Genomic DNA, 11,839 nt, shown 5'->3' with positions numbered 1-11,839 from the left:
TAACTCAAGCTTATCAGCTATTACAGCTACAGTGCAAATAAAAGTCCAGCCCATAGCTGCGGAAAGTCCACAGTGTTGGAAAACAAACAGAAAAGTAAGCCTCTGTTTAGAGTAGATTCGAGTGTGGAAATCCACAGTTTGACTGTGACAAAGGAACTGATAACATAGTTAAGGCCAGTTTATCATAAGGAAGTGCATGAAATTCTTCAAAATTTTTTCCAGAGGAGAGACAGTTATAAAAGCACTTGTGAGACATATTAGACACAGAAATGGAAATCACATCCTCACCGAATCAGAAATAAACTTGGGACAGCAAAACTAAGCCCAGCAAGACTATGATACCCTGTTCTGTATTAAGCCATTGCCCATACTGGGTATTTCTATCAAGGACAGAGGTAGCTGTTGGCCTGGGTTACACGTAAGTCATCTAACAGCAACCTCTAGTGGCTCCGGGAGTATCCTGACAGATCTGTCCTGTCTTCAGCAGGAAGCAAGGGGAGAACTCAGGACAAACCCCAAAACAGCACCAAAGTCCTGTGCTGGAAAAAAAACTTGCTTCCAGGGAATCCTGGGAGGTACCAGAACAGCCAAGGGATAATCTTTACACTGTTCCTAGTCACATCACCGCTCTGAGCATGACACCTTTGTGCAAAGGGAGCCTTGAGTTCACCTGGACATAAAAAAAAGTACAAGAACCCCACTGTATTTTCCTCAAGCCCATTTTAAAGGCAGTTCCTAACCAACATGTTTTTGTCTGGGCCAAGCAACAAACTCCCATCATCTGAGGGGACTTCAGTAATACAAGTGGGTACCATTTTCTTAATTTGATTAGTTACCCCTCCACCCACAGACTTCCTAGCTATGTACCAGCATTGTCAGGGGCCTTGAACATCTCTGTAAAAGGAGTAACACCACCATTACACACAAGAGTTTATCCAACCAGTAGGATCAGAGGGATTCGGTATATGTCCTTTACAATCCTGGTCTTCAAAACACTGAAATCAACTCATGCTGGATTTTGTAAGCCACACTGTAGACAAAAATATATTTTGAGTTTAAACATGAAAATACAACATTGCAGAAACTAGGTTTCAGTACACTTAAAGCTGAGGATTTTGATAAAGCCAGTTTGAGGTGTAGCAGGGGAGAAGACACAGGGTTTCTATTACAAAATACTTTTAAGTGCCACCTTAATATACATTCTATTAAAAGTACATTAATTTGGCAAATTTGTCATCTTGACAGAAGTGGTCAGAACAAGTGGATTACAAACAGCTAATCTGAAAGCAAAACAAATATTTCACAGTCTATAGAAAGGCACCAGCACTTCTAGCATTCAAAATAGCATCATTTGCTTATTAATCCACACCCTTGCTCTGTTCCATACATAGTAGTACAAACTCATGTATTATTCTTAGTTGCTTTATGGGCCATGTTATGATGCTTTCTTGAAACCTTTTAGAATGGGGTAGATGCTCTCAAATGCCTCATAGATTTCAGAACGTTCTTTTGCTCCTAGAAAGACATTTAGGAAAAAATGGATTAAGAATTAACTGAGTGTTGAGAATAACTGAATGCAACTCAAACTTAATAAGATTACAAACCATGAAGAAACACAGGAGTTTAAAAGCAACTTACTATTAGTCTAAGGCAGAATTTCTATCGTACTTCTGCCACCTCACAAAGAACAATTTCTAGCTTGCTTTGCTTTAAGACTAGACTAGTTTTGTTTAATCTGTGGAACCAAAACAGGAGTTAGCTACTCTTGACAGGTGCAAAACACTGGCTTTGGAAAAAAAAGTGATTGGAATAACCATGGTATTATCTGCCTGTTGATAAGGTAAGTAAAGAAATTAAGGGTATTTATTCCAACATGGGAAGCTGATCCACAGTTTAAGAACTCCCCTCCTCCAGTTCCGAGAAGCTTTTTTATTTTTAAGCTTTGTTAGGGCACCTGTGATTTCAAAGCCAGCCTTTTCTATCTTACTGCAAGCAAATCTTTAATACCGAGTCTTGTACGCTGTATTGCAGTAGGCAGGAATGTTCCTTGGCAGTGACACTACTCTATCATGCTAGTGCAACAAACATTAGCTACAAAAATACTGCGTTTAAATGAACTAGCAGTTGGATTAAGTGCCACTCAGGATGAATGTGTAAAACCTTTCCCTCAGAACACACTTGGATATGACTAATTCACCTACATTACAACTTTTACTTTCAAAAGTAAAGTTATTTTTAAGTTACTGTTTTGATAAGGGGAAAAAAACCTCACAGCTCGGCAAATTCAAGTTTTGTCATTACAGTTGGGCCCAGCCTTCACAGACAAGGACTTACTTTAGTCCTTCTGGGCCCGCTGCACATGCAAGGGTATTGCAATTACAGTACCCAAAAGGGCAAGTATCAGCAAAATGGAACTGGCCAGTATGATTTTACTGGACCCAAGAAGGTGGTGGTGGGACATTGGAGGGGAAGGCATTTAAGCTTTGTACTGACTGCCCCATTCTTCAGTTAGCTGAGCTCATTCATGAGTTATGATTGTGAGAATCTCTGCCTAAGGCAGGCACTTCTCTTTTGTCTTTCACACACCTCAAAGCTGTGTTGTGAATATACATACAGCATTTGGATCCTCTGGGAACTAGTACCATTTACCTTTCAGTACATCTGAATAAAAAGTATTTTCATGAGCTTTACAAAAGAAAGCATTAGGAACACGCACTCAGGAATTCAGCTTTTTTGACGTGGGATTTGAGGTACAGATATCTGCTGAGCACGCTTACTCAGCAAGGCTTTTGCCTCATGAGTGTTTTGCCAAACAGTCTGGGACAAGTTCTTACATCTCCACCCTTTCCTCTCATAATCCCTACTAAATGTTTTTAGTGAAGTGCTTTAAGAAGTTTGCTTCCTGTCCAAGCAATTTTAAATTGTTTACTGTGATATTCCTCTTTAAGTGACTTGAGTAGTTACTAGTACATCAACATCCTGCTGGGATTCTGTACGTTGACACATGGCATTATGCTTTGAATAAAATGAAGATACTCAAGGTTAACAACATGGAAATCTGAGACACTATACAAAGCAATATGATATTCTAGTGCAACAATACTGATATTGTTATCTGCAGAAAACACAGATAAGCAGCAGTAGGCAAGATATTAGTTTAACTAATGTTCAATTTAAAGGCTTTCTCAGAGGATGTGGTAGCACTTGATTACAGATACACAGTGGGAGACCACTTACCCGTCAGTACAACTTTTCCAGACACAAAGATAAGCAGCACTATCCTTGGTTTGACCATCCTATAAATAAGGCCAGGAAATAGTTCAGGTTCATAGCTGTTTCAAAGCAAGCAGGTAAGATTAGTAAAATGCAAATACCGTTTCAGTGCAGTATGCATAAACTGATCTTTAATTATACTAACAATAGAGTAATTAAACCCACAGATTTTAGCTAGCTAACCAGAGAAAGGCAGGTCAGGTTTTAGACATCTTCAAGAGAAACCTAGTAATCCCAGCTGGAGCTGGTAGGAGTTCTTCATGCTTACTCTTAAAGACTTCTGAGCCACTTCTGAATGATTTTCCATAGCCTTGGAACCATTATTGTAATCTTCAAACAGTACTCAAACCCTTCCTAGTCTGCAAAGAGCCCTTATCAGGAAGCATCTTGTGCAACTAAGACAAGACAACAGCCAAGTGAATCTTTAATATATATTTAGTCCCCAAATTAAATGCAAAATATTAAACGCAGTGCTAAAGACACAACTGAATTTTGATTTTGTCAGTGCCAAAATCTTCATCCTTTCCTCAGTGATGGCAATAACCAGTTCTGATCAAGCCAATCCTGAAGGCACAGCATGCCCATCACTCAACTACGGGTTTAAATTGCTGGCTAATAGACATCCAGACAGAAAGAACCAAAGCGATATGACAGAAACACTATATTTTCAGTTCTGTATTTTGCAGCTGCTGTCTGGCTTCAGGTCTGAAGGTTAGAAACCTTATCCTTGCAGAGAGGCAGCTGTTTGACAGGAGTTAAGAGGCCTGCTTAGTATTAAAGGCTCACAATGGAGCAAGGGCATAGACCAGGTTCAAGTAGCTTAAGAGCTGCTCCAATTAAACCTGAAGTATTTAATCAAGACTTGTTATTTTCCTGTGGATATGGTTCTGCAGTGAAGAAAAATACCCACTAAGGTTTGATACTGCACTTGGCAATAACAGGAGAATAGGAAAATTGTGATCACCAACACTGCTCAGATTAATGAAAATGGTGCACATTGCTGACATGCAGCAACACTGAAGATTGTGTCAGCAATATTCACGGTCAAAGAAAGCTTTTACAAAACCAGAGTCTCTTTATTAACCAACTAGGCAAAGAACTCAGGAGCTTCTTGCAGTTCCTCAGCCCTTCATCTTAACCAGATCTAATGTGCATCCAATTTACCCCAGAGTGACCGAACACTTGTCTAGTGTGCACGCACTTGCAATGTTTCTAAAGCTGGTGTTTATGGTGTCCCTGCAAGGAGAAAGCAGTGAACACCACACAGGAAGGCAATTTAGAAGAGCCCTTCACTGCTGAATTGTGTCAGTCAGTGTTTCAAGCACTGGAAGCTTTACTGCTAGCTGTGGTACGTCATCCTGGCAATCAAGATAAACCTTACTATCTTTATTGTAACACATGGCATCTACAGCCATTTCATGCTTCCTGAACCAGCAAGCAAGTCTTTTTGCTCACTAAAAGACACGTTTGATATTCAGTATCCAGTTAATTATTACTCTCTTTTGCCATGCTTGTACAGCTTCAGAATTTGAGTCTGTTCGCAGCTTACAAAGACACTGCTCCAAGTTGCATGGGGTTGTAACTCTGACTTCCACATACCTGCTGAACTGCTGGTGAGTGAGAACCAAGCCTTCCAGCCGGATGGGGAACCTCACGTCACAGCTCCCAACCATATTCTGTATCTTGAAGTCCAGGAACTTGGCAGGGAACCCGAGCTTCTGTACCACACGCGCGTACTTCCTGGCTGCGAGCCGTGATTGCTCTTCACTGAAGGCAGAGCAGAAGGGGAAAGCAGCTTCAATTAGTACTTTCTTCTGCTCTCAAGATGGAAGTCAGTTTAGAGCCACCACCGTGCTAATCTGTGCTCTGGGAAAAGGTACGCTACTGCTCAAAATAGCAAGCTTCTATCCCCAGAACCACTTCAGTGAGTTAAAAGGAATAAGGCACTTTGTCATTCACTTTCCTGTGGTCTGTTTGAACACACTGGAGCACGTTGCATTGCCCAGGAGTCCCCCTCTTCAGAGGTTTCTTTCTCAGTTCCTTACAACAGCTTCTCAGAGCTGATCCAAGAGGTAGACTGCAGCCACCAGTACAATCATCTAGCTAGTTTGGGATGGTGGTAGGTGTTGGAGAAGAGTTCTGTAAGTTAATGCATTATCCCACTGACAGTTTAGGGACATAAAAAACCAAGGCAGCTGATGAACTTGAGGAAAAGAGCTTCCAAGTACAAAAATAACCTTTGCTTTTCTCCAATTCCCATTTTCTCTAGAGGCAGATGTGTTGACTAGTGAACACAGACACTGAAGAGAGACTTGACAGACACAAGTTATGTCCTAACTCACTTTAAAGTCAGTGAGAAATGCAAATAATCCCTTAACAATTCCTGGGCATTTTAGCAGCTTTTCTGTCAATGTCTGCTCAGCTCAATCTATATTCAGGGACAGAAGCACATAGTTCAGTAATTACTAAACTGCCATCGTGAAGAAAGTTAGACATTTTTCAATATCCTTTTTTCCTTGCAATTATGACAGCCCTTTGATAGATCATTTAAACAAGGTTTTCTGTCATTTTTCATCAGAATGTAGGCATAGCTGCAAGACCAGATGTTAAAGGGAAGGAAAAACAACACAAAAAATACCTTTTTGCTCCTGTGCAGACCATTTTTCCTGAGCTGAAGATGAGGGCTGTTGTTCGTGGTTCCCTGATTCTCATGATCACAGCAGCAAACCTCTACAAATTTGAAGGGAGACCTCACACAGTGCAGCTGAAGGATTTAGCTGGTACTGTATTTCTGTTCATATTTTGTAGAATTGTCACTTTCAATGCTCAACACAGCATGCATCTACTTTGTAAAATTTATTTGATCACCCTGAAGTTATTTCCCATCCCTCTAGGAACAGGGGGCTTAAGACAACAGTCACAGGACCACTGCCTTGTCCCTTACATTTTGTTGAGCAGTCTGGAGTCACTTATAGAAAGCTCATTATTCCCAGCCCATTATTTCTACTGTCTAGGCTACTTGCTATAAGTATCATGTAATACCAGTTTGACTCCAGTAATTCTCTTCAGCCAAGAGTTTCAGGGCAGGTCTTTCCTCCCCCCAGTGAGGGCTGCTTGAGCCATTTCAGCTGGAGGTAGATGGACACAGGTGGGAGGGTTAATCAATCCCCTTTCTTAAATAGTTTAGTAACATCTCATTGCTGGGGCTTTTTTCAAAGAAAAAAAAAATCTCCTTGTGGTCCCCTGTATTTCTTTTCATTTAACAGGCCCAAGTTGCAGATTTTTATGACTTTCCCTTGTGGATCAAGACAGCGCTATTTAGAAAAAGTACAAAGCTTATGGTGAATTTGTGTATTAGAATCCATCAGCACTGAGAAAGGGAATGGAGGGTAAAGCTTTGGGTCCTTAACATTTACCTTTGGGTTATACTCTGCATTTCTGGCACGCAGAGCTATGTTCTTCAGATCTAGTTTACAAGCCAAGTTTACAGTTGACACTATATTCCTGAGGAATGAGAGGAATTTTCTTAGTGCAAAAACAAGCCACTGCAGAGCCAACCCCCAACATTATTAGCTTAATGTGAAGTCACACTCCAATTAATAATTGCCATCAAATTATTTCCTGCCTACCTCTTTCCCACTCTAGCATTAAGCTACTTTTGGCAAAACTTAAGTAATTCAATACCAAAATTACAGTTTCTGAGCTATAACAAGGTATGAAAGTATTAGTCCCTGAATACTAAGTTTGTGTGTCTTCCAATAACTACATCACTGAAGCGTTATAGCTTTGAATTGAACCATTACTGAGTGTTTAGAGTTACTACAGCACTCTTAAGGTAGGTAAGGGTATGTTGTTCTCTACAGGTATAAGCTACTCCACACTGGACAGGACCTTTTAATGAGGCCAGAATTTCTCACACTTCTTTTCATGCCCCTTCCTTTCCCTTGCTCAGTTCAGACTGTTTCTGCTCTCAGAAAAGCAGACTGGCATCTTTAAACCACTGGAGTCTGCTGTCATCTTTAACATTCTCCTTGCTGGAAGAAATCCTCCTTTTCAAGTATTTTTGTCTTTTCTTCCTGCAAACTGAAGTACCTAACAGTACATACTAGATATAAATAATTTCTATCAAAAACTTCTCCCTTGGAGAGACTTCATCTTTTGTCTCCCAGAAGAGACTTTTCCCCCTTAACAAGCCAGAGGCATTTCAGATACTCACTCACCCAGCATGTTTATCAAGTCCACTCTCCCCTGTTTTCCTAAGCTGCATATTGCTCTGTGCCATTTCCATTTTTATACTGCACCGATCAGCACAGTATCCAGTTGTCTTCTCATACTGTCAGTTCACTCGCTCCATATCTCCTCAGAGGACTAACCATCCCCCTAGTTTTTTTGAGGAGGCTTATTTAAGACAAACCCACACTTGCTACATTCTCTGAGAAGTCAGAGCAGTACCTTGCAGTTTAAGCCAAACTACGACTATTACATATGCCAGATATATAATACTACATAAACTTACTGTAACTGGGGAACTATGCCAGAGCTTTCTGATGCAGGTGTCACTGGGGTCATTGGAGCCATTGGTGTCAGAGGAGGACACACACCAGATGCTTCAGTTGCTTGAGATGCATCTGGATAGGCCAAGCTGCTTTCATGCGTGAGGATACTGCTGTCCTCATTTGATGTTGACCCATCAAGCTCTTTTTGCATTTCATGACCATCTTCAAATAGATTTTGTTCTTTGTTATCTTGGGTAATATCTGGAAGAAAGCTGAGATCCACAGAGGAGAAGTCTGTAGGAAGCTCTTTGGACTGGTTAAATTGAGAACCGAACAACACATCTTCAGTTGTTTGAATTGGAAGGTCTACATCATAAGGGCTCATGGGAGTAAACAGCTGAGGACTAGTTGAGAGGTCATCCTTGAATTAAAAAAAAAGTATCATTAAGGATCTTGTATTAAAACATTTACTTTAGTCAGGAGACTAATCTTCATTCAATTAGGAAGTTGAAATAATTTTTGCCCATACATTTTGTAGCAAAGAAGAATCTTAAGATTTGAAGCGTGTCTGGATTTTTATATGCTGCTAGCCAAGCAGACTTCTATAGCAGAGAGATATATTTTCCTGCCACATTTCAAAGGCAGTCTAGAGTACTCCTGTACCACCACAAACTGAGAATCACTCTATACCTGCAGCAGCGACTGGAGGTACAGTGTTGGCACTGTGCCCTTCACAGCCGTTGTTGTGCCTCAGTTATGCACAAAACCAACATAATTGCTCACGAGTTTTTCCAAGGAAGACAGCTGGCATTTTCTGGCTGGCTTCAACTCCCATTCAGTATATTACTGTTTCCTCTCTGTGCTACCAGGGGACAGTGTTGTGTTGGATTTGTGCAACAGAGGGCAGCAGCTCACAGAATCACGAGCAGTTTATTCTTTCAGCTGCTGGAGGTCACCGACTAATTTAAGCGAGACGCAGTCAGCAAAGCCAGCATCTTTTCCCAGATCAAGCATACAACATATCTGGAAGCAAGTTCTTGCATACTAATGCCCTCCTTTATCAGCTGTTTATTATTAAAAGCTATTTAAAAGGCATCATAATATTGAGGAGGCAAGAGTTTAGGAGAGGATTTCTTCCCTTCTCCATTAGGGCATAAGCCTTTAGTTAGTGAAAAGCTTCTTTCAAGAAGGTGGTTTCTGCCAATACCCACAGCAGGTGACAGCTTGGACTAGATGATCCATACAGGAGGTTTTGTGTTCATTTAGGCTTTTTTGGGCTTGAGAGCCAAAATGACTTGAAAAGTCCTAGCACAAATCAGAAGAGGGAACAGTGCACAAGACGGAGGCCCTTGAGTTGGCAGCAACTGCCCGAGCTCCAGCAGGAGCAGGGTTTCCAGATCAATGCTTTTCAGCCTTGAGCTAGTGCTGCTCTGTGTGCTGTGCTAATCAGCTCGCTTAGCAACACAACCATGCACATGGGGAGATCTCTGTGCCTACTTTGCAGTAGACACTTGAAAAACTCTTACTAAGTGACAAATCCTCCCAGAAAACTCTTACTAGCTTGAATACAGGTGTAATCAGGTCAAGCTCTGAAAGCATCATGAACACCTAGGTTCAAAACTGTGTCTAAAACCAAGCCCTATATGAGATCAGTTAGGGCAGAGTGCTACTGAGTAAGACTAGGTACTCCTTAACCCCTCAGCTCTTCGGGAAACTGGATCCAAGAGCACTATCTGAGAATTAAGAGGTCAGATACCAATAAAATATACTATGGAATAACTAAAATCTGTTTTAAATAGATATTTTTCAAGTTTGCCACAGGGGAAGGAAGGCACAGTCTCTGCAAGACCTCCAGTGGACTGAGGCTTATCTGTACAGGAGCTAATTAGGAAAGTTTTGTATGAACTGCGATGCAGAGAAAATGGTACAAAAAAAGCCTCATCACTGCAAACCTGGAGGACTACTCACACATCATACTAAGTGGCATCAGAGAATGTGATAAATATAACAGCCAAAAAAACCCCACCCCACAGTTTGTGGTATAGCTTAAAGAAAAGGAGCTGATGGAGAAATGAGTGGTGTATGAGGCTGGAAGTATTAAACAGCTGTAAAACAAGTTTAAAAAAAAGTGTATAGAGTAGGTAGAAACAGAAAGCAAATCTTCCTTTCTCAGCAGGTTTCCATATAACTGCTCTGGGAAAAAACCTGTATAGGGTTAAGTACTGGGGAGGATTGCTTTCTTGTTAGACAGATGCTCAGAGGCTGTGAAAGGGGGCACAAGACCATGTTTATATTGGGCTGGCTGCCAAGGGTTATTGCTATAGACTCTAGGTTAATTAACTTCACTTGAAGGCCCCATCAAGTGCATAGCTTTGGACATCTCCCAGCAGCTCCAGGAAGATTTCACACATAGATCCTGTCTGAGATCACTAAGTTTGGGGCAGCTTGAGGGGAAAGAGCCATTTTCACTTCCACTGCAGGAATCTCTGCAACCCAGGTACATGTAAATCAAATCCAGCTGCTTTAAACAACAGCCTTGGGTTGGTTTTATTTTTTTCATCTGCAGTGATATCTCACACATCTGCTATTATCAAGTATCCCAGCAAGTCTGAAATAGAAAAAGCTCAGTAACATTTGTAAAACCCTGGTTATACCTCACTACTTTATAGGGCCATATTCGGAGGGCTTTACTGACTGCTGCTAGGAGGTCTCTGCATTTAAACAGCCTGTGTTAAAGCCCCTTTCTGAGCTGAAAAGTAGTTTACAACAGAATGCGAGTAAAGAAGTTGTGTTCCCTGAGTGAAGATGATGCTCAGCTGTGGAGTCCAGCCCTCTCCTAGTCCCTCACCCTGTTACCTCTGCAGCCACCTGAGACCAGGACAGCTATTCCAAACACCAAACCAAAAACATTTCTGCAAACATTTACCAACCAGCACGAAGAGATCTGAGCCTCCCACCCCAGCACACAGGCTGGTCCTCACAAGCACCACCCCACAGCAAGAGTTTAAACGCAGCAGCATTCTTCTTACAGCAGATGAGAACGACCCCCCACCCATCAGAGAGCCCCCCCAAAGGCTTCTCCATGCTCCCAGCAGCTCTGGACGGTTATAGCTCGCTACTCCCCTATGCAAGGCTGGGCTGGCGATGGCGGCCAGGCTGGCCCGGGCCAAGGAGGAGCCCCACAGGGCGGCCGAGCCCAGCTAAGCCCGACCCAGACAGGAGCACAGTGATGGCGCCTGAGTTGAGATGCAGGCGACAGAATCTTTCAGCGCAGCGTTGGTGGTATAGTGGTGAGCATAGCTGCCTTCCAAGCAGTTGACCCGGGTTCGATTCCCGGCCAACGCAGCTTATTTCTTGCTGCTTTTATTTTTTTTTCCCCCCTCCCGTACTTACCTGCCCGTCGCAGCGCTCCAGGTACCGCTCCAGCAGCGAGCTGCCGTCCATAGGCGCAACCGCCCGCCCCCAGACCCCCCAACACCACCCCCGGGCCCAGCTTTAAGCCCGAGGGACGGCACTGGGGGCAGGGAGAGGAGCCAGCACAGCTGATTTTAAATACACGGTCCCTCCCGGCTGTGATTTTTTCACCCCCATCAAGCAGCCTTTGAGCCTTTCACCTGCCCTTGACAGGGCTGCCCGCAAGGTCTTGCTCCATCGGGTGGAATGGCTAAAGAAATCTGGGTGCTCTCATGTGCTTTATATAAGCTTACAAACACAACCTGCTCTTGAGCCTGATCCCCTCTGTGTGGGGGAGATAAATGGGGGTCAGCGCTGCAGCTTAGATCTTACAAAGATAGTGTGTCACTTGTAGCTGATGGTTTTCAGCGACCAAGTGTAATATGCCCTTAATTTCTCCCACCTGCCTCATCAACTGCGATAAGGCACACCTGGTCCTTTGAGATGAGCCCCAGTCTAAAATCATAAACCTCAAACTCAAGGCATTGCAATGAAATGGTCTATTCTCAGCTGGGCTAGCCTTGCTAATGCTGCTTAGGGGGAGGAAGCCATTACTCCTTACATTCACTGCTGACCTCCCCTTGCTGCTATTTTCCCCACTTGTGTCTCTGTTTCTG

The 11,839-nt window shown here is 42.6% G+C and overlaps 1 protein-coding gene and 1 non-coding gene across 2 annotated transcripts; one reads left to right on the top strand and one right to left on the bottom strand.

Moving 5' to 3' along the window:
- Positions 1–1,386: 1,386 nt before the first annotated feature.
- Positions 1,387–11,213, bottom strand: TBPL2 (TATA-box binding protein like 2). The gene is made up of 7 exons (XM_074821623.1): positions 11,165–11,213; positions 7,790–8,198; positions 6,690–6,777; positions 5,912–6,003; positions 4,873–5,040; positions 3,238–3,332; positions 1,387–1,515 (listed from the first exon to the last, which is right to left on the bottom strand). Exons 1-7 carry the CDS (start codon positions 11,211–11,213, stop codon positions 1,436–1,438), a joined length of 981 nt encoding a protein of 326 aa, XP_074677724.1. The 3' UTR covers positions 1,387–1,435.
- TRNAG-UCC (transfer RNA glycine (anticodon UCC)) lies at positions 11,043–11,114 on the top strand. Its single transcript has one exon. It is a non-coding gene; the product is annotated as a tRNA-Gly (tRNA).
- Positions 11,214–11,839: the final 626 nt, after the last annotated feature.

The sequence above is a fragment of the Strix aluco genome, chromosome 4 (assembly GCF_031877795.1).
Source record: "Strix aluco isolate bStrAlu1 chromosome 4, bStrAlu1.hap1, whole genome shotgun sequence".
Taxonomy (NCBI): domain Eukaryota; kingdom Metazoa; phylum Chordata; class Aves; order Strigiformes; family Strigidae; genus Strix; species Strix aluco.
Note: the sequence above shows the minus strand (reverse complement) of the source record. Positions and strands in the feature narration are given on the sequence as shown.

Coding starts and splice junctions, on each gene's coding strand:
- TBPL2 (XM_074821623.1), bottom strand. CDS start 11,213: ATGGACGGCAGCTCGCTGCTGGAGCGGTACCTGGAGCGCTGCGACGGG. Junction 3,333..4,872: donor ACTCACCAGCAGTTCAGCAG/GTATGTGGAAGT, acceptor GCTTTGAAACAG/CTATGAACCTGAACTATTTC. Junction 1,516..3,237: donor TGGAAAAGTTGTACTGACGG/GTAAGTGGTCTC, acceptor ATGTCTTTCTAG/GAGCAAAAGAACGTTCTGAA.